This window comes from Neofelis nebulosa, chromosome 12 (assembly GCF_028018385.1).
Source record: "Neofelis nebulosa isolate mNeoNeb1 chromosome 12, mNeoNeb1.pri, whole genome shotgun sequence".
NCBI lineage: Eukaryota > Metazoa > Chordata > Mammalia > Carnivora > Felidae > Neofelis > Neofelis nebulosa.
The window spans coordinates 37,414,091-37,440,160 of NC_080793.1; the positions used below are offsets into that span (position 1 = coordinate 37,414,091).

The 26,070-nt window shown below is 50.1% G+C and overlaps 4 protein-coding genes across 8 annotated transcripts; 2 read left to right on the forward strand and 2 right to left on the reverse strand.

Moving 5' to 3' along the window:
* Nucleotides 1-966: 966 nt before the first annotated feature.
* On the reverse strand, nt 967-10,547 carry CA9 (carbonic anhydrase 9). Of its 3 annotated transcripts, XM_058694968.1 has the most exons (11): nt 6,279-10,535; nt 5,399-5,428; nt 4,953-5,123; nt 4,663-4,805; nt 4,493-4,585; nt 3,352-3,418; nt 2,339-2,496; nt 1,990-2,134; nt 1,825-1,851; nt 1,329-1,410; nt 967-1,185 (listed from the first exon to the last, which is right to left on the reverse strand). In XM_058694968.1, exons 1-11 carry the CDS (start codon nt 6,658-6,660, stop codon nt 1,119-1,121), a joined length of 1,365 nt encoding a protein of 454 aa, XP_058550951.1. In that variant the 5' UTR covers nt 6,661-10,535; the 3' UTR covers nt 967-1,118. The 3 variants fall into 3 exon arrangements, with proteins under 3 accessions (XP_058550951.1, XP_058550950.1, XP_058550952.1); XM_058694967.1 differs by lacking the exon at nt 1,329-1,410 and having other exon boundaries at nt 6,279-10,541; XM_058694969.1 differs by lacking the exons at nt 1,329-1,410; nt 2,339-2,496; nt 3,352-3,418 and having other exon boundaries at nt 6,279-10,547.
* Nucleotides 10,548-11,732: 1,185 nt separating this feature from the next.
* On the forward strand, nt 11,733-15,352 carry ARHGEF39 (Rho guanine nucleotide exchange factor 39). Its single transcript, XM_058694980.1, has 9 exons — nt 11,733-11,946; nt 12,150-12,244; nt 12,506-12,626; nt 12,880-12,998; nt 13,609-13,679; nt 13,927-14,055; nt 14,236-14,465; nt 14,719-14,807; nt 14,975-15,352. Exons 1-9 carry the CDS (start codon nt 11,809-11,811, stop codon nt 14,988-14,990), a joined length of 1,008 nt encoding a protein of 335 aa, XP_058550963.1. The 5' UTR covers nt 11,733-11,808; the 3' UTR covers nt 14,991-15,352.
* Nucleotides 15,353-15,620: 268 nt separating this feature from the next.
* Nucleotides 15,621-18,158, reverse strand: CCDC107 (coiled-coil domain containing 107). Of its 2 annotated transcripts, none has more exons than XM_058694982.1 (6): nt 17,988-18,158; nt 17,747-17,898; nt 16,345-16,405; nt 16,163-16,253; nt 15,954-16,066; nt 15,621-15,872 (listed from the first exon to the last, which is right to left on the reverse strand). In XM_058694982.1, exons 1-6 carry the CDS (start codon nt 18,091-18,093, stop codon nt 15,649-15,651), a joined length of 747 nt encoding a protein of 248 aa, XP_058550965.1. In that variant the 5' UTR covers nt 18,094-18,158; the 3' UTR covers nt 15,621-15,648. The 2 variants fall into 2 exon arrangements, with proteins under 2 accessions (XP_058550965.1, XP_058550964.1); XM_058694981.1 differs by having other exon boundaries at nt 16,345-16,408.
* Nucleotides 18,159-18,465: 307 nt separating this feature from the next.
* Nucleotides 18,466-23,716, forward strand: SIT1 (signaling threshold regulating transmembrane adaptor 1). Of its 2 annotated transcripts, none has more exons than XM_058694983.1 (6): nt 18,466-18,999; nt 22,016-22,214; nt 22,329-22,464; nt 22,550-22,608; nt 22,726-22,787; nt 22,878-23,716. In XM_058694983.1, the coding sequence occupies exons 2-6, from the start codon at nt 22,169-22,171 to the stop codon at nt 23,109-23,111; spliced, it is 537 nt and encodes a 178-aa protein (XP_058550966.1). In that variant the 5' UTR covers nt 18,466-18,999; nt 22,016-22,168; the 3' UTR covers nt 23,112-23,716. The 2 variants fall into 2 exon arrangements, with proteins under 2 accessions (XP_058550966.1, XP_058550967.1); XM_058694984.1 differs by having other exon boundaries at nt 22,137-22,214.
* Nucleotides 23,717-26,070: the final 2,354 nt, after the last annotated feature.

Genomic DNA, 26,070 nt, shown 5'->3' on the forward strand with positions numbered 1-26,070 from the left:
GGTGTTGGCGACGGTGGTAGTTTTCCAAAGTGGAAAAGGCTAAGAGGATGCCTGAGGGGAGCAATGGAGTTGGAAGGCCCCCTGACTGAACAGGGCCTGAGTCCAAGCTCTACACTAGGACTTCCTTTTCAAAGGGAGCCAAGGGGTGGGGGCACCGGGCTCATTGAGGAGGGTTATGAAGAGGCTGTGTAAAGCAGAGAGGCCCCACAGGGCTTGGGGGGAACATCCTGGCCCTACTACCCGCAGGGCAAAGGAGCCCGCTGTCCGCGGCACTGCCCCATTCCAGCAGGCGGCTGGGCCAGACAACACAATTTGAAGGCAAAACTGCAAAGCTACACAGATTTATTTGAGCAGGGTTAAAGACCAAAAGCCTCACTATGATTTTAAGCCTAGAGGCTAAGCCTGCCCTGCCCCCCAGACACATGCACTGCTGCGTGTGTGCGCACACACAGCCATTCTATTTCAGTCACTTCCACCCCCTTCCTGATAACATCTGTGGTAGGCAGATAATGCCCCCCACCAAAGATGTCCACACCCTCATCCTGTGAAATAGGGCCTCACACGGGAAAAGAAACTTTGTGATTAAGGTAAGGATTTTGAAATTGGGAGAGTATCCTAGGTTATCTGGGTAGGCCCAATGTAATCACAACGGTTCTTATAAGAAGGAGGCAAGGTCAATGGCAGTTAGAAGAGATGTGACGGTGGAAGCATGAGGCTAGAGTGATAATGAGGAAGGGGCCACAAGCCAAGGAATGTTTGGCTTCTAGAACCTGAAAAAGGAAACCCTCCCCTCAAAGTGTCCAGAAGGAACCTGCCCTTACACCTTGACTTCAGCCTATAAGATTCATTTTGGACTTCTGACCTCCAGAACTCTAAGAAGATAAATTTGCATTACCATAAAGTGTGGTAATTTGTTAAAGGCAGCAAAAGAAAATGAATACACCATCCTGATTTAGAGAACAAAGCTGCCTTCCATATATTTTATTAGAAACATTTATTTAAAAAAATATTTGGACCTTAAAAAGGAAGTGGTGTAAAGGGTAGGACAGGACAGTCTCCAGCTCCCCCTCAGATTCTTCTGGCTGGCTTCTCTGCACATTCTCCAAGTTCCAAGGACTCTAGGCAACAGTCTCGGTGACCTCTGCTGGGTGGTAGCTAACATTCCCTTTGGTCCCACTTCGGAGTCTACACAACAGAAAAGCCTAGTCAGAAAACTGCCCCTCCAGATGAACTCATTTGCACACAAAGTGCATGAAACTTCTGGACTCCAGCCAGGGAGGTGGGGCAGTGCCTGAGGAAGAAGGGCACAAGGAAGCGGGTAGGTATACCTCTGCTGCCTTCTCATTTGCACAAGGAAGGCGATGCAGGTGACGGCAAAGAGGAGGCCAAAAACCAAGGCCAGGATGTCACCTGGAGGGAGAGGAGAGGCCACCTCAGAGTGAAGAGTCTAGAATTCAGCCCGCTTCAGTATATTCCCCCCCTGCCCCCCAGGTTTTTCAGCTGCCCTCAGTGTCTCAGAATCCAGAAGAGGCCCTCAAAGGGATGGGGGTAGATACACAAGAATGAGTAAGATAAGCACCTTTTTTTACCTAAAAGCAAGTAAAAGATGTTGTTTGGGAAGGAGGATGCTAGATTTCTGGGGCTTCTTTCTAACCAACTTTTGCCCTGGGGACAACAGAGGAGCCCCCACCCTTGATCTGACCCTCTTTCTTATTGGGGTTGGAGGTCTATTCTGCAGAAAAGGAGAAGGGGTACAGGTGGCCCTAGCCCCTGAGGCTGAACAGTGCCAAGGGGTCAGGAGCCAGAGAAGGGGCACAGACTCACCAGCAGCAAGGCAGGGATTCTGGTGGACTGAAGAGAAAAAGGAGACATTAGAACCAGGGGCTGTGACTACCAATGACAGACACAGGCACAAAGGAAGACACATGGAACGATGAGGGACCTGTGGCCAGGGGGGACATGGCAATATGGGTCACCACCAAGCTTCACCTGGCTCAATGGTCCTGGGGCTGCTCTCCACTCCAGCCGGGAAGGAGGCCTCGATCATTCGCCCATTCAACGGCTGCGTCTCTCGGAAGTTCATCTGTAGCCGAGCATCATCAGGTCCCCACAGGGAGGCAGAGAGGGTGTGGAGCTAGGGAGGTCAGTAGACAGGGGGGTGGGCTCATGACAAGAAAATGAAAGGTTCACAGGCCTACTCACAGCCAGCACCTCAGGGCTTCAACCCCTTTGTCCCCTCTTCCCCCATAAGGCCCCCTCATCTCCTTATGCATCTTGATCTCATCCTTATACCTCTTTCCCCCACATCCCCTATGTCACCACCATGCCCCAGCCCCACCTGCTTAGCACTCAGCCTCACTGTCTGGTTGAACACAGTCCAGATGACCCCCTGGGCACAGGGGGGTGTGGTTAGAGACCCCTCATAGCGGAAGTAGCGGCTGAGGTCAGAGGGCAGCAGTGCAGACACATCCAGTCCTGGGACCCAAGTCTCTGAGTCTGCGGAGAGGACCTGTGCTGGAGTCCCACCTAGGTTTCTCCCCTCCAAAGCTTTTGGGTGCAGGGATATAGTTTCATCTCCCAGAAGCCAAGCGGAGGCAAGTTCCTGAGAGCACTTCTTCACCAGGTGTGTCCCTTCCCATAACTCAGCACAAGACATAACTCAGAAAAAGATAAAGGGCTGAGGGGCCTCCCAGAGTGAAAGAAGGGCTCCTTAGGTGCTCCTTCTGACTCTTCACTCTTACTTTGCATACTATGACAACATGCTGGACTACAGGTTTAAGCCCAAAATGAACGAAAAGGGAAAGTGAGCTGAAGAACTTGGATGTCTGAAACTATAAAAAACAGACACAAAAACTCAAAAAGCACAGTTCCTTCTAGTTTAGTAAAATCTAAGGTCCAGTAGTGAGGTTTAAAATGACCCAGAGTGGCTGAGAAGGGAAAGATTTCTAACAAAAGTACAAATTTAAAATATTTGATGCTTGTGAAGGAGAACTAGACAGTTCTCAGAAAACTTTTAGCTCCCCAGACTCAACCTCTTAAGTTCCAAATGCTGTTTTATTTTTGCAGTCTTTTTGTTTGTTTGTTTTGGCTCTTATTTTGTTTTTTGTTTGATTTTGGGTTGCTGGGTTGTTTTGTTTTGTTTTACCATAAAGCCTGTGGGCAGCAGTATGCTTGTGCCTGTTAACCTCTTCTCAGCTTCACAGTTATTGTCAACACCATAGTCAGTCAGCTCACATGTCGGTTCCCTGCCTGTGGGAGGGGGGCCATCTCCATCCTCTCACCTGAGGCTCCCCAAAGGTAACTCTTCATGAACAAGAGTACTGAGGGTAGTGGCCCAACTAACAAACTGACCTTCCTCAGCGATTTCTTCCAAATGTGACAGCAACTGCTCATAGGCGCTGTTTTCTTCTGGGCCCTCCTGGGAAATAACAGTACAAGACAAGCTCTTACAGGTATCTAGGGCCATGGCTAGAGGCCTGAAGATGAGGCAGGCTTCCCTTAGCCCTCCTCCACTTCTCAGTTCTGAGAATGCTGGGGAACACAAAATCTTATGTATTACTACTCAATCATTTTACTTCCACTTTGTAAACTAACCTAATATGCTTGGTGGGCTGGTTTTCAATGGCAAATTGGAAGAGGAGGAAGATAGGCCACTTTACTAGGATAGAAGGCTCTCAGTGATCTGGATCCTACTACCTTTACCAGTCTCATTGAGCCCACCTCCACCTTTACACTCCATGGTCTCCCCACAGAAAACCATAATAACCTTTGTATTCTCATTACCTCTGCATTCACCTTAATAATTCATGTGTTTGACTTTTGTAGCAAGGACATGCTATTTCAGAGGCACTTTTCTGAACTTTGTGCTGTCAGGGTGGCATTAAGTAGTCAGTTAGGCAGTGACTGAGCCTAGAAGGTACCTCACCATCCCTCCATTTTACTAGTCTCTTCTAATCACTGTGTATGTAGCCTTGATCACTACAGATCCAAAGAGGTCACTAAATGTTTCTTTAGGCTTTATCGCATTTCACAAAGTGGAAATTAAAGGAGTAAGCAAGAAATCACTCTTCCTGGTGTCCTGTCCATTCCACCTGCCATTCCCTGAGTGGGCCATATTCTTAGTCCACATATACTGTTGGCTCTGTGTGGAATATCTCATTTTCTTTCCCACTAGTGAAGCCTTCCAAGTTTCACCCCCTCTGTTAAGTTTTCCCTGACCACCTTTCTTACTATGTGTCCTTTGTATATGTCTATCATTTCAGCCTCTCCCACTGGTGGTGGACTCCTTAGAGACCAGGAACCACAGTTTCTGACTCCTTCGTGTGGCTCAACTCCTCGCTTACAGTGGGTAGGTGTTGAATGAATTAATCAGTGAGTGGATGAGGATTGCCGGGTGCCAGGGTGAGTGTGCTAGGATGGGGTGTCTGGGGTCAAGATACACTGAGCTCTGGGGTACGGAGAAGCAGGGAATAGGGGTGTCCAGAGCTGGTACCTGCAGAAAGGCGGCCAGCACGGCTAGTCCCCCCGGGCGCCCCAAGGCCTCATCAACTTTGGCAAATGCAGTGCTGAGGTGAACCACGTGGATCTGGAGAGGAACAGAGGGTAGGAGTGGACAAGATACCCCGCCCAGCGCCCCCCTTCGCCTCTCCGCTGCGCGCTCACCTCGGCAGGGAAACGGTGGCCGTCAACCGTGTGCTCCGAGCCCGGGCGACCCGCAGCCCCCCAGTGCAGATGCAACTGCAGGGCCCGGTACTCCCGCCCGGGACCCAGAGCCATTTCCAGCCCCGGAGGCAGGGTCAGTTGCACTACGAGGGAAGAGGCCAGTGAGCCCGGAGAGCCAGCCTACCTGGGAGGGCCAGCCAAACTCCTTAGCACAGCCCCCACCCGCCTTCTATTATAGGCCAGGTTGCATCCCCAGATAGCCTCCGCCGGTTCCCGGAGGCTCCCCTCACCGGTGTGGCCATTGTTGCGCAGGCGCAGTTCTGGGAGAGGCGGGAGCTCAAAGCCTAGGAGTTCCAGAGGTTGCAGGGCGGGGCAAAATGCGGCGAGCTCCGGGCGGATATCTACCGGCGATTGGAAGCGGCCTGCGCAGGCTGGGGACACCTGGGGCCAGGGCGGGTCGGCTGGAATGAGAGAATGTGGACTGGAAGTCTAGTGACAAGACCAGGAACTGTTAGGGAAGCAGGGTAGAAAAAGTGAGGGGGTGGAGTGAGAAAGAACGGGGCGGGAAATAGAAATCAGGGATGTGGACCGACACAGGCAGCGGGCGGCGGTGTTGGGGACTCGCAGTCGTAACTACAATGAGTGGGACGCACAGGACCAATGTTTGGGGATAGCTGGGGGTTCAGATCAGGAGAGAATGCCCAGGTTGGGTCTGTGCAGGGGGTAGGTGTCTCACCTCCATAGCGCCAATGACTGTGGTCATCTCCTGCATAAATGAGAAGGATGAAAAGCCTTTCTTTAAGCCCAGTGCCTCCCCAGTGTCCAGCATGAGGTGGGTCCCCCTCACTAGTAGGGGTTCTCCAACTCAGATGCCTTACAAAGGCATAGCGGGTAAGGCAAATGCCTTAAGTGGCTAGGTATAAAGCACAACAGATTGCAAACAAACATAACACCATAGTTTGGTAGCCCAACGATCCTACTGGCCCCAGAGATACTAGTTTGCAACCACTGTCTTAGAGTCTGTAAAGTGGGCCAGGGCCTCAGTCTCCAGGCCCAAGTCAGTCGACCCTCTCCCCTTTCTCCCTGTGTCCAACTCCCTTCCCAAAGTTCCCGGGTTCTGAGTCAAAATAGCAGGATCCTCTACTTGCTATTCCTTCTTCCTAGGTCTCAGTTTCTTCAGAGGAGGAAAGATGGGGGTGAGGTAGCAGAGAAAGAGCAGGAAGGGTCTGTAGAGATCACTCACCTGCAGTCTACAGACCCTTCCTGCTCTTCCTCTGCTACCCCACCCCCATCTTTCCTCCTCCCTCATATTCTTACTTCTCTTATGTCTTCTCTCTTTACACATTCCTCAACTTTCTCCTCCCCAACCATCCTCTTTCTTCTTTCTCATCTCTTTCTGTTTCATCTCCTATCTATGCTTTTTTTGTCTCCATTCATCCCCTTCTAGCTCTGAAAGGGGGAAGGGTCTGGTGGCATGAGATCCCCCAAGGGTGGAAAAAGCTACTGTCAGAGTGTAGGTTCCTCCCCTTCCCTGAATAATCCCTGCCTGGGTTGGGGTTTAGTGGGGGGAGGAAAACCTCCTGGAACCTAGATTTGGAGGGCTGTTGACCACTTACCTTTGTTGTGCCTGTGGGCATTATTCTGGGAGCCTTGAGTATCCCTGGGTACCTCAACAGTAGGTAGATCCTCTAACTTCAGAGAGTCCTCTTCTCCTGGTTCAGTCTTCATTCCAGATGGGTCCTCTCCAGGTGGGTCCCCCTCTCCAGGTGGATCCTCCTCTCCAGGTGGATCCTCTTCACTGGGTGGGTTCTCCCCATCCAGTTGATCATCTTCCCCAGATGAATCTCCTCCCAACCCAGGTGCCCCCTGCATCCGGGACAGGCTCTGGAGATGGGCAGGCACCAGGAGCAGCAGTAACAGCAGCAGTTGCACAGCAGGGCCCCGGGAAGGGGCCGGGATCCACAGAGGGAGCCAGGGACTAGGGCACAGGGGAGCCATGCGGCTGACTGTGGGGTGTCCCAGACACAGTGTGTACGGGCTGTACGTGCATCGGAAACAGGAGCTGGGTGGGGGAGGAGCAAGCCTGGAGGGGAGCAGGCTGACTCACAGAGGGCCCTTTTGTAGAGATGGAGCCAAAGTCCCGTGGGTCTGCCTGGCCCTATGCCCCTTCCCCGATACCAAAGCCTGGGTGGGGGTGGAGTGAGGGGCAGGTATGTGCACAGGCAGGAGGTTATCGGGGTCACAGGCTCAGCCTGGAACCCAAGGCACCACCTGGCACAGGCTCCCCCTGGCACCGCCCAGCTGCTCACCAGCCAGCCTCAGCTAACCCTGGCCTGCTTCCCAGCCCCAGGCAGAGAGGGGGAAAGACAGGGAGCTGGGGCCCCCACAGCTTCTGGCTAAGAGGGGAAGCAGCCCATGTATATCTCCCTGGCCCAGACAAGGAGCAGGTAAAGGGGTAGGACAAGCTGCTGGGGAGGCCTGGGGTGCGTGGACACATAGGCAGGTGGGAGGCTAATCTGAATATAAATGGAAAACTGAATATATGTAGGAGAGGGACTCTGATGGGCTTAAACTAAATTTATTTATCATATTACACCTCTGCTCAAAAACCTTCATTGGCTTCCATCTGTCCACCTTCTTCTTCTAGTTGACTTCCGAGTCCCTTCAAAATCTTATCCAAGAAGCCTTTCCATTTTATCTCCTACTACTCTCCCTCATACTCCATTCAAATTAAACTATCATTTCCACCCCACCCCCCAGACTTTTGACCACCTTTGTTCATCTAGTGTCACTCTTATATTTAACAGTTATTTAGCATCCACTATGTCCAGCACTGGCCTATGGACTAAAGGTACAGAAATGAATAAAACACAGTCCCTGTCCTAAGGAGCTCACTATCTAGTGAGTGAAGGCAAACACTATCACAATATTCAGGGGAGAGAGATCAATTTTGCCTCAGAAAGTAGTACAGGAGTAGGCAAAATTTGATCAGGGCTTTGAAGAAGTAGAAATTCAATTACTAAAAACAATGGGGAGAGTGGTATTTTGTGCAAAGGAAAGGCATCAAATATCTTGTGCAAGAGAATGACAGAATCCAAGTCTCATACTAGGTTGTGTTGATGGCTAGTGTGCAACATGGATTGGAAGGGAAGAGTGGGTGCAAGGAGATGAAAAGTAAAAGGACCCCAAGACTTGGGGTTCCCAGTCTGCCTACTCATTTGAGAAACATTTATTGAGACTCCTCCAATTCTCCAGGGACCATTCTAAGCCCTAGGGATACAGCATTGAACTAGAGAACAGCCTCTACTGTTCTGTAGGTCACATTCTTTTTTTTTTTTTTTTCCTTTCTGTAGCTCACATTCTAATAAGGTTTCTATGGCTTCAACAAACCAGAAGAGAGTCAGGCCATCTCAGGAAGTTCGTATCTGGGGCTACCATTCAGTACATATGTACCAGTTTGGTTGTATGGATTAGAGAAATATATTGAAGTATTTCTAACCCTGTTGAGAACTAGCCCCTAGCTTCCGGGTGCTCTGCTACCTCACTTCTTCCTGGGGACTCTAATGATCTCTTATCTAAAGAGGTAATGCCTGGAACAGCAGAGGCCCAAGGACCCCATTTGAATGTCCCAACCAGCTTCTAGTACATGAATCAGTACTTGTGCACCCACTACCCTGTTAAATAGTTTTACTCTCTCGTCTGTATACCTTCTGTGGTTCAAGACTCAGCTCAAAGGCCACCTCCTCCACTCTATACCACAGGAAGAGATTTCTGGTGCCTCTGAACCACCCCGGTTCTTTGCCTGCCCTTGCTAATTACCTTGCCCACCATCCAATTTATATTATGGTGATTTATTACATTTTATCTGGTCTAATAGCCTTGAGTTCCATAAGGGCAGGGTCCAGTATTTGATTAAGTCTTTTATTCACTAACCATTATTGAACATTTTTCTCTCTGCAGATCACCTTGCCAGGACTTGAGAAAAACCAAATTGACTAAGACACCTTCCCTGCCCTCAGGGAGCTCATTGTCAATGACTTGTGTTTGTCAAACCACAACTGTTCCAAGAGCATGACATTGCATTTTTATAGCACCCCAAATTATCTGCCTTGTCAGACTGTCATACTGTATACCAAAACTTGCACAGCTGAACAACTGCTGTCCTCCAAGGAGGTGGTCAGCCTAGCAATCTAGGTTGCTATTTCTGGAGCCAAATTGAGAGCCATCTACAGAAATCTGATCCAGTGTGTAATGTGGAAGGTCAGCTCATTGTCTGGGTTAGCTGTGATGTCAGCACCTTGGTTAGACACTGACACATGGAAGGTACATGTTAGTATCTGAATTGGATGGACCTAAACAAGATAGAATGTGGTAATGACTTATCTAGTTGAAGTGGAGAAGGTCATGGGAAGCACAGAGGACAGAAGCACCATGTTAACTGGAGTCTCGAGTCTGTATGTGTGATCTTTCTCTCACATCCATTCCAGCTTTACTTCATTTTCCCTCTTTCCAAATGTTCTTCAGATTTCCATTGTTTTCCTTTCTAGGTCTCTGTCAGGATCCCCTGGTACACTGCTCTGCAGTGCTCTATATAATTACACACATCTCCCTACCATCTCAATTGCTTTTGGCCAGCATTTCAGAGCCTAGATCTGCATCTATGTGCAGGTCTCTCTCTGTTTTGGTGTTTTATTTTTTTGTTTTTTAAAATGTTAATTTATTTTTGAGAGAGCATAAGCGGGGGAGGGGCAGAGAGAGGTGGACAGAAGATCTGAAGTGGGCTCTGTGCTGACAGGCTGACAGCAGCAAGCCCCATGTGAGGCTTGAACTCACCAATTGCAAGATCATGACCTGAGCCGAAGTAGGACACTCAACTGGCTGAGCCACCCAGGTTCCCCTCAGCTTTTAAATTTAATTAAATTTTGAATTTAATTCCCCATGGTGCTATCTTTCTTAAGCTCTTTGTTTCTGTGTGTGACCGTGTCTCTGGTGTGGGTGGGGAATGTAGACTCTGACCCTGGATCGTGTCTTGGCAGCTGGGAGTCTGCCAAATCCTAAAACAGGTTTGAGCTCCCAGAGTCTTGTTTCCTGAGCATGTCCAGGTTGGGACATGGCATACTCAGGACCAACTGGCTGGGGCACCACCTGCCTGATTCATGACCTCTCTGTGGTGTTTAAGGCCAAAGTGTTTGGTCATTAGGGTCTGTGTCTTCAGACATTAAGGGCCACGTTTCTGCTCATCCCATAGTTGCAGAAGAGACTCATGGTGATACTAATTACAATGGGATTATCTGTCCCCTTCTACTCTTGAATTCTTAGTGTGGACTGTCCCACATTCACTGGAGACAGTGTAAACAGTCCTCTTCCTATATGGTATCACCAGTTTCCTTGCAACTGGAGTCCAAGGCAGTCTGACCCAAACTTTCTCTTTCCGCCATCCAACCCTTCAAGTTGTTTTCCCCTGATTTAAGTCCAGCATATCTCTTTGGAATTCTTAGAATGTCAGAGAACTAGAGGGGACCTCAGAACCCTGACAGTACCCTGGTTCTTGGTTTGGGGTCCAAATTCCTAGGAGTCCACAGTGGTAGGAATGGGGTCTGAAGGTTTCTTAACATTTTGGTCTTTAACAGCATTTCTTTCTCTAATTAAAAAGTAATGCATGCATGCTCAAGCAGAAAACTTGGGAAAAGGAGAAAAACAAGGGAATTTTAAAAGACCCCTATATTTGAATTATTCACCCTTTTAACCTCAGTGATTCAGTGCCTGGCACAGATTAGGTGCTTAAAAAAATATTTGTGGAGTGCATTAACTTTGATCCGATCACTTAGAGATAACAACCACAATTACCTCAATTGTTTATCCTTCCAGTCACATATATGCTATACATAAATGGGATCATATTTATGTATAGCATATTTATGTAAAGCTTTGTAGCATGCTTTGTTTGGTCGTGGCAATACACTATATGTTTTTCCATATTGACAGGTTTTTTACATCATTTAAAAAAGTTTATTTATTTATTTATTTGGGGGGGGGGGTGGGCAGAGAGAAGAGAGAAAGAATCCCAAGAAGGCTCTGCCCAATGTGGGTCAGTATAGAGCCCAATGTGGGGCTCCATCCCATGAACTGTGAGATCACGACTTGAGCCAAAGTCAAGAGTTGGATGCTTAACCGACTGCGCCACCCAGGCGCCCCTTTAATGCTTTCATATTATTCCTTCAAATAGCTGTACCATAATTTTCCTAGCCAATTCTCTACCACTGGATATTTAGATAGTTTCTAGTTTTCTGTTGTTACGAACAACACTGTACCACCCATCCTGGTATACATATTTTTGTCCACATATCTATTTCTTTAGGATGCATTCCTAAAAATGGAATTGCTAGGTCATAAGAGTAAGAACATTTTAAGACTTCTCATACATACAAGACGGCACTGCCAATTTACCCTCCAGGGCTACTGCCAATTTTTTGAAAGACCTAAGTAAGGAAAATCTGGTCCATCTTATCTTTGACTAGGTAGCACCGACTAATCAACCACAAGCTTTAGCCTTTGGCCCGAATTACAGCAATTCGACCACCACGTTGGTTATTGACATTTGCTGACCAGGAGCTAACTGGTTGTCAGGTTTTGGATCTGTATGAAAGGAGAAAACAAGTTAGTAACTTAAAACCTATCAACTTTTGTCCGAGGGGGGCAAAATATTCAATCCTTGTGACCCATGAGGTTTCCTAGTAGTGAAAAGCACTGGGGACGACTGTGCCCTAGTGTCTGGCACAGGCCCAGGGCAATATGTACCATAACTATTGTCCCCTAATTTTACTGATGGGACGCTGAGGCCCTGCCGGTGTCCTACCTCAAGGTCCAGACTGCTGCCTCAACTTCGCATAACTCAGAGGGCCACCTACCTGCCCCACCCGACGCTGCCCGAGCGGGCTTCGCGCGCCTACAGCGCCGCCCTGGCGGTAGGGCGAGGCCGTAATGGCAGAGACTGGATGCGGTTCGGTGGCCCCCGCTGGTGCTCTGTCCTCTGCGGAGCCTCCCGACGCCAGGGGGCGCATTCTTCTCCTCGGCCCTGCCCCAGGAGCCGTTGGAATTTGAATCACCGGCGGGCTGAGGCCGGAAGCATTGACCCCCTAGCCAGGCATGGAGAGGCCGGGAGCCAGTGCTCGGTGCCCGGTGCAAGAGCAGCGTGCCCGTTGGGAGCGGAAACGCGCCTGCACTGCCCGGGAGCTGCTGGAGACCGAACGGCGCTACCAGGAACAGCTGGGGCTGGTGGCCACGGTGCGGGCTGCGCACGCCCTCCCGTTTGGGGCGGGGACCCCAGGGTATGGGAGGGTCTCCGCGAGGTCCGTGACCCCAAGTATAGTGGGCCTTGGATTGTCTGTCCTGCGTAAAGGGAGCTCAGGCACTCTGCAGTTTCTAGCTGCGGCTTGGCGTTAGCTTCGTCTTCCTACAGAGTATATACCGGTATTCTCCTCCTGCAGTACTTCGTGGGGATTCTGAGAGCCAAGGGCACCCTGCGACCAGCGGAGCGCCAGGCCCTGTTTGGGCCCTGGGAGCTCATTTACGGCGCCAGCCAGTGAGTAGAAGGGGCGTGGGGAAAGAGAAGAGGGAGAATCCTGGCCTCTGGCAGTGCATGAAGCTTGGAGGGTGACCCGAGTTCAGATACAGAGTCTGCCAATTAACCCACCTGTGGTCTTGGCCCAGTGCCTTAACCTGCCCCGATTTCCCTCTGCAAAATGGGGTAATACCACTACCTCCGGGGCAAGGTTATGCGAATTAAATGAGGTGGTGCTTGCGTAGTTGTTGGACTGCTCTTTTACTGTCCTCACCCACGCAGAGAGCTGCTTCCCTACCTCGAAGGAGGGCACTGGGGACAGGGGCTGGAAGGCTTCTGCCCCCACCTGGAGCTCTACACCCAATTTGCTGCCAATGCAGAGAGGTCCCAGACCACCCTGCAGGTAACCTGAAGATGATCTCAAGTCCTTTCCCTCATCCCCTCTTGCCCCATACATTGCCTCTTTCTCTGGAGATACAAACTTCATTCATACTGTTATTACATTTATAGGGCCCTCTGGGTGCCCTGGTCTGTGCTAAGTTCCCTGTAGGGGTTCTCTCAGGAGCACACAGCTTACAGAGGGCTGGGCACACAGATGGGTACAATATAAGGGGTGGCTTCTCCCCCTGCTGCCAACCCTTTCTTCATCACTCCAGGAACAACTAAAGAAAAATAAACGTTTCCGGAGGTTTGTGCGACTTCAGGAAGGCCGCCCTGAGTTTGGAAGCCTGCATCTTCAGGACCTGCTCCCTCTGCCTCTGCAGAGGCTCCAGCAGTGAGTAAATTCACCTGGACTCAGCCAACTTCTCTGAGTCTGTATGACTGCCGCTCTCAGCTTTGTGGGGTCTTATGGCTTCTCTCCCACTGCCTCTCTCTCTTCTGGGACAAACTGCTCCTAAGAACCTCACAAGAATACATGTGAACCCACTGGAGTACCTGGGGTCTGCAGCCTCAGGCCCTTAGCTGGGAATGTGGAACTCTACATTGAAGTGAGGGGCCTGTAATAGAGCTAGTGACAAGGTATCTGGAAGTTTGTTGAGATGAGAGGTTGGTCTAGCTTAGAATTTCTGTCCCTGGGGATGTTAAGAGCATATAGTGAGGTTGTCTGTAGCATCCTCCTTGGGTTAACTTCATCATGGGATGTAGACTCCCAAATTATGCTCAGTCTGCTCCTGACTCTTTGGTGTGGGATGGAAGAGGGCCATGGGGTATGAGCCTAAGTTCTGAGTCCCAGATGAAAGGGTGGGGCAGGGGGACACAATAATCTGAAGTAGATCTTTCCTGGCCTTGAACTGAAGTGTGTGTAGGGGGTGATATGTAGGTCAGGCAGAGGGAATTTTGCCCGCTCTGCTTCCCCTCATGGACTTCCACCTGTCTAACTCCAGGTATGAAAATCTTGTCATGGCTTTGGCTGAAAACACAGGTCCCAACAGCCCTGATCACCAACAGCTCACACGTATGTTCTTGCTCCTCTGAAACACAGGCAGGAGGCTGCCTCTCCTGTATCCCTTTCTGGTTCTGACCTCCAACAATATCTGGTATGCCCCTATCTTCCACTGACATGTATACAATGTCCCTGTTGCCCTGCCTGCTCTTCAAGCGGTTAGACCCTAACCCTAGTCCCCTCCAGAATAGCCTTTCACCACCATCAGTCACCCACAGTCAAAGCTGTACTGGGAGTAGGGCTGGGGATGTTATTGCAGGGGCTGCCCGGCTGATCAGTGAGACTGCTCAGAGAGTCCACAGCATTGGTCAGAGACAGAAGAATGACCAGCACCTCCGGCGTGTTCAGGCTTTGCTCAGTGGCCGCCAGGCAAAGGGGCTTACCTCAGGTAGTCTGCACACTACTCCCCTTCTTCCCCCACTCCTCAATCCTCGAACTGCCCTTTTCTGACCCTCCTTTTTCTGTATTGCCAGCACATACACCCTATTTCCTCAGCCTCCCCTTCCCTCTGTTCCCATGGATCGTGGTCCTGGAGCAGCACCAGAGTAACAGCTCTCCCACCCCTCAGGTCGCTGGTTCCTACGTCAGGGCTGGCTACTGGTAGTGCCTCCCCGTGGGGAGCCTCGGCCCCGAATGTTCTTCCTCTTCTCTGATGTGCTCCTCATGGCCAAACCTCGACCCCCACTGCATCTGCTGCAGAGTGGCACCTTTGCCTGCCGTGCCCTCTACCCCATGGCCCAGTGTCAACTCCACAGGGTCTTTGGCCACTCAGGAGGCCCTTGTGGTGGACTGCTCAGTGTAAGTTATAGCCGGGAGCCCCAGGTCAGGTAGGAGAGGCTCAAAATAGACCTCAAACACCTGTGTACCTAATTTATCTCCTGGGCCTGGGCCCCCTTCAGAGGAACTAAGCCACCTACATTGAGATAACAGGAGTTTGGGGTTCATAGTTAGTTCTCATCTCAGCCTGAAATTACGTCCATGGAAACAGCAAGGCCTTCACCTTTAGCCTGGACCTTTCTGAACTGTGCACTAAGAGGTGATTTCTCCCCAGCTGTCCTTTCCCTGTGAGAAGCTACTGCTTATGTCCACAGACCAGGAAGAGCTGTTGCGCTGGCACCACAGTCTGACTTTGGCCATCAGGTAAGTTGTGTCTTCCCTCAGGAAGACCCACGAGCTAGAAATGAGCAGTTCTAATCCTATCTCAAGTCCTCCATCTGCTGGGCCGCCCCCACCCCCAATGCCATGAGGGATTTTGTCTTAATAGAGTGCTCATGCCAGTGCCTGAACTGACCATCTTCTCTCCACAGCAGCCAGAAGAGCTAGAGGAATCTTACAAATTCCAGAACCCAGGATACTTGAGGGATAGATCAGAGTCAGGAGTACAAAGAAATCTTCAGTACTAACCAAAACACAGAACGCTTCATGGTTTGAGAAGGGTCATTTTGTGTTTGTTTGGGACCAACCAGCTTCTAAGAATAAGGAAACAAAGTCCGACCCAACTGAACCTCTGCTGAACCACCCCCTCCGATACAGATGAGGGGCTTTGGGACTGATAAGCCCGGTGCTGTGTTTATAGCCGGTCGTTCATCAAGACTACAGCTTTGTAAACGTGGATGTTTTTATGTTGTATGCGTTTCTATAATTTATTTTCCCATTGGATTTTAGTAAAGTGGTTTGTTTTTGTTTTTGTTTTCCTTTTCGGAAAGGCCTCTCTATCTCAGCTCTGGGATTTGAGAAAGAGGGTTTTTTGTGCCAGGAAGGCTGGCATGATGGTGGTGGCCTCAGGAATACAAGGAAAAGAACTAGAGCTCCCTCTATCTATCAGCTCTCACACTGGAAGGTGGCCTCGTTTTGTCCTAATAAGGGAAGCTTTTCAAGAAGGCCCAGTTGTTCTTGGGCACCTAGTATGGGTGTGTGTATGGCCAGCTGGAATGGAAAAAGCACACAGGAATATCCAGTCACAAGAACAGACTTTGTTTTACTAAACCTTCAGCTGTTGTTCCTCCTCCCAGGCGGGGACTGAGGCCGCGGCCCTTCCCACAGCCTTGCTGCATCTTCTCCTTAGCCCCTGCTCCACTTCCCAGGGAGGAGCTAGGTTCTTTGTCTCTGTGCTCCAGTTCAAGGGCTCCTCCCAGGCCAGACTGTCACCAGCCTCCTCCTCCTCCTCCTCTATACATAAGTCCTCAGGAAAGGGTATGCTGGCCTCTGTGAGGGGAAAGATCAGGAATATTCCTGTCTCAGAAACAGTCGCTACCTCCACCAGACTCTCACCTCCCAACCTTTTACCTGGTTCTGGAACCTCCACACCCTTGTTTGGCTTGCTCTCTTGTAGCAGCTGGTGCATGGTCTGAAGCTTCATGTTCAGAAGCTCCTGCTGGGCTCCAGCCAGGGTAGTCACACTGCAGAAATATCCACTCAGAGGCTACCCAGTACGTGTCCCCACCTCTGCCACCTATCACAAGTTCCTCTGGCCACAGGCTCATTGCTCTTCTTACCGCTCAAAAAGGGGGTCCAGCTGGGCCATCAGATTGTTCAGGTGTTGCTCTGTCTGGGCCAGCTGTTGTGTCAATTGGGCCAACTGTTGCTCTGGGGGTAAGGGAGAAAGGAGAGCAATGGTTATTTATGCCTTCTGCTGTCCCCTGATCCCCCACCAAACACAGACTTGTGCAAAACCCACCTGACTGCAGTGATTCTTTCTTGCCTGCCTCCTCTTGGAGAACAGCATTCTCATCTTTCCCCTGCTGTAGAAGGAGAGGGCTATACTGCAGCAACAAGGTTCTCCATCACCTCAGTCTCCAAAGCCAGCGAGACGCGGATAATTTGTAGAGAAAGCTATGGGGTCTTTACTTCAGAGAATCACAATCACATCTAGTCAAGCTCCTCACCTGTGACCTGAAGCAGGTCAGTATGCCCCCCCTCCACAGTCACTGAGTCTAAAGAAACACCTCCGGGAATGAGCAGCTGTCTCCAATTTGATAAAGCTCTGGTTTGTTAGTTTATATACAAAACCAAAAATTGTCCTTCATGTCTCTTCTTTCCATAGTGCCTTCCAAAATCCTGTCTTTTCAACATCATAGCCACTCAGGAATTGGAAGACCATCTTCCTTGCCCACTGCCCTTCCCCATTGTCTTCTCTGGGTTAATAATGCCAACTTTATTCAGTTGGTGCTCATTTGACATGGTTTTCTCTGGTTGCTCTACTGAGCACATAATACTCTTAAGTAGCACCTTGAAGAGAATAAAATTCTCCAGGAGTGTTGTGAGCAGAAGATATGGTGCAATACCTTGTTGCTAGCATTGATTTGGGAAGTGGGAAGTTGTTACATCACACAACTGAACTTTATTATTCAACTAATGAACTCCTAACTTAAGTTTCCTCCAGACAGTACGTGGGTCCAAAAATAGAATAGATTATCATTTCTCGTTAAATGTCATCAGTGAATCCGGTCCCTCATCCTAGCCTGTCCATGATTCTATTTGGAATCATGATTAGCTATCCTTTTTAATTTCGTATCCTCTCCAAATTGGTTCAGCCCCCTATTTCCCAATGCAAATAAGTAATAGGGCCGGGGTTGAAGACAGAGCCCTGGGAGGTACTACTTTCCATTTCAACTATTTCAATACACCAAAATGTTCTGTCAGTTCACATTTCAGGGCCTCCTTTCTAAGGTAAACATGAAACTGCTTGGTACCTTGAACACTGGCTACAGCAATCCACACCTTGTGTCAAGACTGGAATCCTACCAGGAGCCACTTTTGTAGTATGGATATTTAGCTGTTGGGTTCAAATCCCAGCCCTACTAGTTACTACTTGCTCGGTAAGTTTGAGCAAGTGACTTAATCTCTTCATTATATTGTCGGGAGGATTAAATGTGGTGGTCGTTATTTATTTACAATTTACCAAATGCCCTTCACATCCGCTACCTCGATGGGTGCTTAAAATAACCCCATAATGTTGGGAAGCCAAGGAACTCTACTATATTCGTTTACAGACGGAAGGATGTGTCTTGTTCATGGTACCATAGCGCCCTCATGGGAAATTCAGGCCCGGGGTATCCCCACCCCTGGTCGTCCCGCACCTGCAAACACTTGTACAGCACAAAAGCCACGACAGCTGCGGTGTACAGCGCCCCCAGAGGCAGAGCCCCGGCCCGGGCCCGCTCGCGCTGGTCCTTGGGCGGCGGCCGTCGCCGGGGTTCCGCGGCCTCAGGGCCGACCTGGAAGGGGTCTCCTGCGGAGGAGGGCAGAGGCGGGTCAGTAGGGCTGGGGCCTGGGACCCGTGGGCAGTCCTAGCCTCCCTCCAGTAGCCCTCGCTGATACCTGGGTGTGCCCGGAGGTCGGGGCTGGAGCGGTCTCCGAGGACCCCGGGCAGTGCAGACACAAGTAGCAACCCCAGCACACCCACACACGAAACCGAGTCCGCCATTGCAGACCACAGAATGACGGCCCCGGGCGGCGCCAGCGTTGTCCGGGAGCACCAGCGCGCATGCGTACACGTGGCGGTGTGTGTGGGTCCTGCTCGCGGCTGCACTGGGAGGCCACGCCCACTCAGCGTGTGGGCGGGGCAGACTTATTAGCATAGGACTTTTGCCCTGCTTTCCTAAATTAATTCATTTCTTATCTAGTTAGGAATCCTATTAATCAGAAAGCTTCTAGAAGTCTACAGTCTTGTAAGATTATGCTGGAAAGTCGTTTTTATTTCTCATGCTACCAATCTATTCACCCTAACCATTTGATGAATAGCATCTTGGACCTATAAAAGAGTAGAGCCTGGACGCTATTGTACAGTTCGTGCTGAAGGCCTGTTTCCTAGGCTACAAACGGGGGACATGTTCCTTATTAACGCCTAGGGGAAAGTCCCCGGACCACGGGCAGAGAGTGCCACGTGCATACGCACGTAGACCTTCCCTGTGTTTCACTGTAAACTCCGCTAAGAAGCGACCTCCGCCGCGTGTACGGCGTGGGGGAGCTGAGCGGCGTGTTGCAGGGGTGTGTCCTCAGTCAGCTCTCCTAGTTACGCAGGCAGTGCGTTTGTGCGCACCAACCACACGGGGCTCATTCTCAGTGCGGCTGTAGTTTTGGTATATGCCACAGACATTTAGACTTTAGCTGGGACGCGTGGGGATCACCCTGGCATCGTCTAAGCCCCTCGGCAGGGCTCCTGCAGCCATTGAAACACCTCTTCCTCGTGTGGCTTAACACATTAAAAAAAATTTTTAACGCTGAGAGAGAGACAGCGCACGAGCAAGGGAATGGCAAGAGAGAAGAGAGAGAAAATCCCAAGCAGACTCCCTTTGGTCAGCGGAGAGCCTGAGGCTCGAACCCATAAACCGTGAGATTATGCCCTGAGCCATAATGGGGGGGAGGGGCGGACACTTTTTTTTTTTGTATCGCTATTACATATATATATATTTTGCAATTCCCTTTTCTTGCCACGGCCTTTTCTTCTCTACCCTCTCCAATGGGCAAAAATGCCTGTAATAGCCACTATTTATTGTGTACCATGGCACATAGTAGAATGTGGACTGATAGCCTGGACTAGCATCCTGCCTCCCCTATGAAAGCTAAATGACTTTGGTCAAGTTACTTAATTCTCTCTGTGCCTTAGTTTCTACTCTGAGGAGTTTCCATTCCTCAGTGTGATAACGTAGTGATAACACAGATTTACCTCACTGCTGTTATGATGATTAAGGGGGATAATTCAAGTAAAATGCTTAGAATCGTGCCTACTTACTAGTGATTTTAACTTGAGCAGCTGCTTTGAGCCAGGCACTTGAAATTATAACTCCTGGGCACCTTCCACTGAGACTTACTTTCTGTACAGTCAATGACTATACGTACAACCTTCATATCTCAAATTGTGTTTCCTTCATTCAGAACCCTTAACTTCTTTTTTTTAATTTTTTTTTAACATTTATTTATTTTTGAGACAGAGAGAGACAGAGCATGAATGGGGGAGGGGCAGAGAGAGAGGGAGACACAGAATCGGAAGCAGGCTCCAGGCTCTGAGCCATCAGCCCAGAGCCCGACGCGGGGCTCGAACTCACATACCGCGAGATCGTGACCTGAGCTGAAGTCGGACGCCCAACCGACTGAGCCACCCAGGCGCCCCCAGAACCCTTAACTTCTAATTTATGCATTAGTGCAACTATTGTACTTTCTTCAAACCGATGAAATTTGAAGTGGGGTTCATGAGAGAACAGCTAAGAAAAAAATTCTTGAGACATTTTTGGTGCAAAAAGGTGATTTTATTATAGCATGGGGATGGTGCAGAAAGAACTGTACTGGGATTGTTAAGGAGTGACTTGATTATATACTTTTAAGTTTGTGGAGGGAAGGGGCATAGAGGTAAAGTAAGTTTCTAAGGAATTTTGAAGCAAGGCTTTCAGGACCTTGAGGGGCTAGTTGCTGTTAAGTAAGGTCACTTTTAGCGTTTAATAAAATACAAACTTTAAGGCACTAAGGCAGCTACGAGTTCTTTGAGGAAGGTCACGCTCTGCATGTTTCAGGTATCTATCAGTGGGCTTGCAAGCTGTAAGGAAATTTGAACTACATTTTTCTTGCCTTTGTTTCCCTGATCAAAACCACTATCACATGTCAATTATATCTTAATAAAATTGGAAAAAATCCATTTTGGTTTATTAAAATCAGTTAATTAAAAGTCAATTATTCTATGAAAATTGCTTATAAAAAGAAAATACTGCTAGACTGTTAATTGCAGGAGAGCAGGGGCCATATTTCTTTTCTTTATCATTTTATCCCTATAGCTAAGTATAGCACCTGGTGCTAGCCGGCACTCAATGAATCCTTGTTGAAAGAAATATGATCCCGGGTCATGATCTCACAGCTTGTGAGTTCGAGCCCCACGAGGGGCTCTGTGCTGACAGCCTGGAGACTGGAGCCTGCTTCAGATTCTGTGTCTCCATCTCTTCCCCTCCTTCACTCACGCTCTCTCTCTTTCCTTCAAAAATAAACATAAAAAAATTTAAAAAAAGAGAAAGAAATATGACCCAACAGGTAAATATAATTAAGCTCTTTTAAAGAATTATGAAACAAAGGTTCAGGAAGGTTGAGTAAGTTAATCAGGTACAATACAGGTAAGAGGCAAGTCAGAGATTCCAACTCATTTCTGTCTCCCTATCAGGCACCTCATATCATCCCAACCCCCAGCTCTTCCACCCAGGACTTCTCCAGGCAGACTTGGGTAGTTTCCCTGTGTTCCACGCTGCCTTTTAATTGTCTGGGATACACAGGGTCGTGTTCCTAATTAGATCAAGAGCACTTTGAGGAAGAAAACCATTTCCCACTCACAATTTTATCTCCAAAGCTTGGCACATAAGCAAGCAATCAGCACGTGTGACTTAAATGAATGAAGTATATGTATGCTAATGAAATTAATGGAATAAGAGTGTATCTTCTTGTTCTTCCAGAAAGGTAAGGGGCAGGGTAGAGAGGAGAGACCCACACTCAGGGGAGTTGTCATAGTTTAGCTGATGATCAGGAGGCAGCCTGGTTGCAGAGCAGTGTAGTCCAAACCTTGAACCTAAGCCAACTGGCACAGTCAATGTAAACAGGTGGTTCAGGCCAGGTATAATATAATAAATGGTCCTCAACTGATCATTGCCTTTAGGGAATTTGGCCAGACATATCACTGACATCTGGTCTAAGGAACTTGAAATCCTTCTTCCCATGTCAATAGCATCCCATGTGGTTGGTCTATATCTGGGTAGGGCAGGTACACTACTCCCTGAAGTGAACAAGTGCAAAGACATGGCTCAGTTTCCCAGGATAGTACTGGGGCAGAGGTTTCTTTAATTCAAGTAACTTTTGAGATTGACAGTTCTTAGGGACAGTTTGGATGAAGTGGGTCTGGAGCAGAGAATTTAAATTTCCTCTATCCCCTAAACTATTATACCAGTAATAATGACAATGGTGATCTTATCCCCTACAGTCAGCCTTAGGGTGTGGTGGGATTGTAGGTATCGGGAGGCCTCCCCGTCCCATTCCTCTTTGCAGCATGCTCAGTGAGGAATACATTCTCTTGCATGGGTCTCAGAGTTGGAGAGAAAAGGCAGACACCTGTGGCAGAAGGGAATCTCTGTCATAAGGTGTGGCTTCCTTGTCTTGTTCCTGCCTCATGCTACTTTGTCCCCTGCGAGTCTTTATGGGCTTACCTGCACAGCGGCACATAATCTCAGGCCTGCGTCTCCTCTGGCCAAAGGGGGTACAGGGCCACAAAGGGTGGGGGCGGAAGCCTGGAAGCTGCTGGGTGGCGCAGGTGCAGGCACAGGGCGGTGTCTTTGTTCTTGCACTCATCCATCCCCTCCCCCTTCCTCCCCGGAAACCAGTGACTCTGCCACCACCAGTACTGGAGATGCTGAGCTGTGGGGGCCGGGCCCAGGGAGGGGTGAGAGTGAAGGGGCCTGCAGCGGCTATCAGGTCGTAAACCAGGCTGACCCTTCGGCACAGGACTTGCAGACTTGGCTCCCACATCAGCAGTCATGAGGAGCAGATGTGACAATTACACTTCGGATCAGCTAGTGCCCGGTGAGCTGGGCGGGGCAGGGGCAGGGGGAGGGGTCACATGGTCCCATGTCCCACTTGCTAGGACCTGGAGGGTTGCGTTGGGCAGTAATGCCCTCCATCCTCTGGCATCCACAGGAATCCCCTCCATTGCCCAGGCCTGGGGACTATGGGCCCTCTTAGTGGCTGCGATGCTGCTGCTTCTCATCTCACTGGCTGCGCACTTGTTCCGATGGACTAGTGGCCGAAGCCAGAGCCACCCAGGACAGAGACGGTGAGTAGGGGACAACAGAGATAGGTGATCAAGAGTTCCTCCTTACCAAGAAGTCCCCACTCATCCTCTAATCTCTGTCTTGCAGCCCTGGAGGGTCTGTGGAAGAGGTCCCTCTGTATGGGAACCTGCATTATCTTCAGACTGGTAGGAAGCTGACAGAGGGGAGGGGCACAGAGGCCACGCACGTCCTGGGTGGGTGGGATAAGGGACTGCAGGAGGAGGAACAAGAAGTAACCAGATCACTACTGTTCCCTGTCCCAGGTCGGCTGTCTCAGGAACCAGGGCCAGATCAGCAGGATCCAACCCCTAGAGGCCCCAGCACAGTGAGTCATTTGTGGTGAGGAAGAGGGGAGGGAAGGAAGTGGGGGCTTTTCCAAGGGTCCAGTGAACTTCTAACAGCTTTGAATCTCTAGGCTGCAGAGGAAGTGATGTGCTATACCAGCCTGCAGTTGCGGCCTTCTCAGGGCCGTATCCCCAGCCCTGGAACCCCCATCAAGTACTCAGAGGTGGTGCTGGATTCTGAGCCAAAGCCCCAGGCCTCAGGCCCTGAGCCTGAGCTCTACGCCTCAGTGTGTGCCCAGACCCGCAGAGCGCGGACTTCCTTCCCAGACCAGGCTTATGCCAATAGCCAGCCTGCACCCAGCTGAGATGGAGGTCCTGGCAGAGTGGGGCAAGCATCGCCCCAGCCTCCATTAGCCTACTGCTACCCTGTCCCTGGAATGACTGTTTCCCAGCCGCCCCCCACCCCCACCCAAGACATGCAGCCATTGCCCAGTCACAGGAGGTAACGTTCCCCAAACTTCCTATCTGAGCTATGAGGGAGACATCTCAGGGGAACAGTAAGTAGGTCCCCAGTTTCTTGGGGAGGGAGGAAACAAAGGCAGTGGCCCCCTCTCCATCCACCTCCCCCCATCTATTACTCTAAGGCCCCAAGCTCCTAGGTTCTCACTTCCTCCTCCTTGTGGATTTTAACCAGATTCTCCACTTCCGCTCCTTTAAAGTCTACCCCTAACACTTCAGTGTTCCCTCGGACATAGGAAGTGGGCAGTGGTGGAAAGGGGAACAGCCTGAGAAGACAAGGATGGGTATACTCCTCAGGAGCCCATAGTCTGGAGGGATCCTGGAATCTAGTGACCTGAGGAACCCAAGCCTGGCTTCTTATCTAAGAACACTGGCAGGAGAATACCAGTCCACATCCTGCTGCCTCTGTTGTGTCCCCAAGTTTTCAAATAAAACTTCTACGTCTCAGAAAGTGTTTAGATTTTTATCTAGAGGGCTACAGACCTGCAGCAGGCCCCACATTGTAGGGGTGTGAGCTTTGCTGTCTGCACAGAGCACTTCCGGGGGCACCTAGCTGGGGAAGATGGACCAAGAGGGTCGGTGGCATCAACAGTGCCAAGGGTGGGTGCTGGGGTGGAGGCAAGAGCCCTGCTCCTCAAGCTGCTGCTAGAACATTGCCAGGATGTGCAGTCACCCCACTCCCATCACCTGGAGCTCACTAGCCCCCAACCTACTCTCCCCATGGCCTCCATGACTGCGTTGCCACCAGCCACAACCTCAGGTCTACCACAACCCATCTTCTTACGGCCTCTGTAGAGGCAAGTGTGGCTTGACAGACCTTTCGGAGGCTTCACGGGTAGAAGACAGTGGAAGCCGAGGCTTCTACTTCTGAAATTCTCTCCTTCCCACTCACAGTCTCGGAGAAAAGCAGAAGAGGGAACGGTGCGCCTGAGCCCAGCCTGGTGATCCCAACGAGATGGGGGACCCTCTGCACACACACAGAATAACCCAAATGTCCCGGGGTTTCTGGACCTCTGAGGACCCCAACATAGACCTCCCCCAGATGAGGCCCCGGTCGCGGTAAAGAGGAGGCAGCTGAGGCTGTGTGGGAGGGAAGGTGGCTTCCGGGGCCTGCACTGGATGCAGGGAACCACTGGCAGCGGGATGTGGGGTTCTGAGAATTGCTAGTCTGAAGACTGCTCAATGTGTCCGCGGTCTGGGGTACGTGAGAGCCTGACTCTGTAAGAGAAGGGATTTGGGGTCCCCCAACCTCTGGGACCAGCCGGAAATTGCAGCCGAGCCAGTACCACCACCAACCCAGGCCTTAAACTCCGCCCCTACACCGGCTTCCCTTGTCTGTCGAGGTCTCGGCCAGCCCACGATCGAACTCCGAGCGCCCCCGCCAGGCACCATGCGGGCCTGCCACGACCTCTGCGCATGCGTACAGCTGCCCCTCCGCGGCATGCTGGGAAATGTAGTCCCGACAGTTCCGTTCCCCCCCCATCCTCCCTATCCAACCCCCCCACACACCCCCGCGCCGAGTTTAGCCCTGAACTTCGCTGAGCGCCAAACTTGCGGTTCCCTGATCCCTACAACCTTTCAATTTTTCTCACTGTCTTGTCTATCACCGAGGTTCGTGCCCTAGCATAGGCCCTCAGGCCCTGAGGCCAGGACTGTGGCAACTTACTCATTGATCCCTGTATCTGGGAAACATAATTTGGGGAAGCCGGATCCACCTCAGACACCTTCCGAGGACTCCCATGCCTCATCTCTCTAGCTGGTCAACTCCTTTCCCAAATACCTGGTAGTTCTCTCCCCTTCTGTAGCTCCAGGAGTGCATTCCTTAGTGGCCTCCCTTCCCTGACTGGTTATGATTCCAGCCATAAGAAGTGCCCTGTTCCTGGCAAATTCCCAGGGGCGGATCATTAGGGGAAGCCACTCTGGAGCCCCAGCTTTCTCCCTCTTCCTGAAATTCCAGCTAAGAGGATAGAGGATAAGCCTAAGATCTGAAGAGGAAGGGTCTTTGGGACGGCCAAATGCTCAAAGATTGGAAGTTCTTAAGGAATTACTTATAGGTGGGCGGGGCGTAGGAAGCCCTCCAGCCAAGACCCCTCCCATTTTTGGCCTTGCTCTGTACTCCGTCAAGAAGAGTCTAAACTTCCAAGCTTGTTTTGGCCCTAAGGAGGGAAACAGAGCTGGGACATGGAGAGAGACCAAGTCTTAATGACTTCATTTGAACCTTGGAATCAGACATGACCAGAGCTAGATCTGCCTTCTGAACTTTTTGGTTATGTAAGCTAATGCATTCTCTTTTTTTTGCTTAAGTCATTTTAAGTTAGATTTTCTATCTCTTGCAACCACGAGTTCTGACTAATTCTGTGGGGGGAAAGACCAGCACACCAGGGCCAGCGGAAGATGCTGAACCTCTGAGATCTTCCCTTATTGCTCAACTCCTCCACCAGCCACCCTCCTCTGCCTTACTTAAATGTACTATTGTTCCATTTGACCCTAAAATATTTTGCCTAGTGTGTGCCTCTTTCCAGGTTTTTAAATATCTAGAATTCTATAACTGGGAGGAGGCTGACAGATCTGGCCCAAGCTTATACCCACTGCAGGAACCACCCTACCAACTTCTTAAACATTTCCAGAAATAAGGACCTCGCTACCTTACAAGCACTCCTCTCCAGTCTTTCTTTTTGAGAGAACTTTTTTTTTTTTTAATTTGGAGCCAAAATCTGCCCCCCTATTATTTTTGTCATCAATTCTGCCTCCTGAGCTACAATCATACAAGCACACATCTCCCTCCTGTACATGACAGCTCTGACG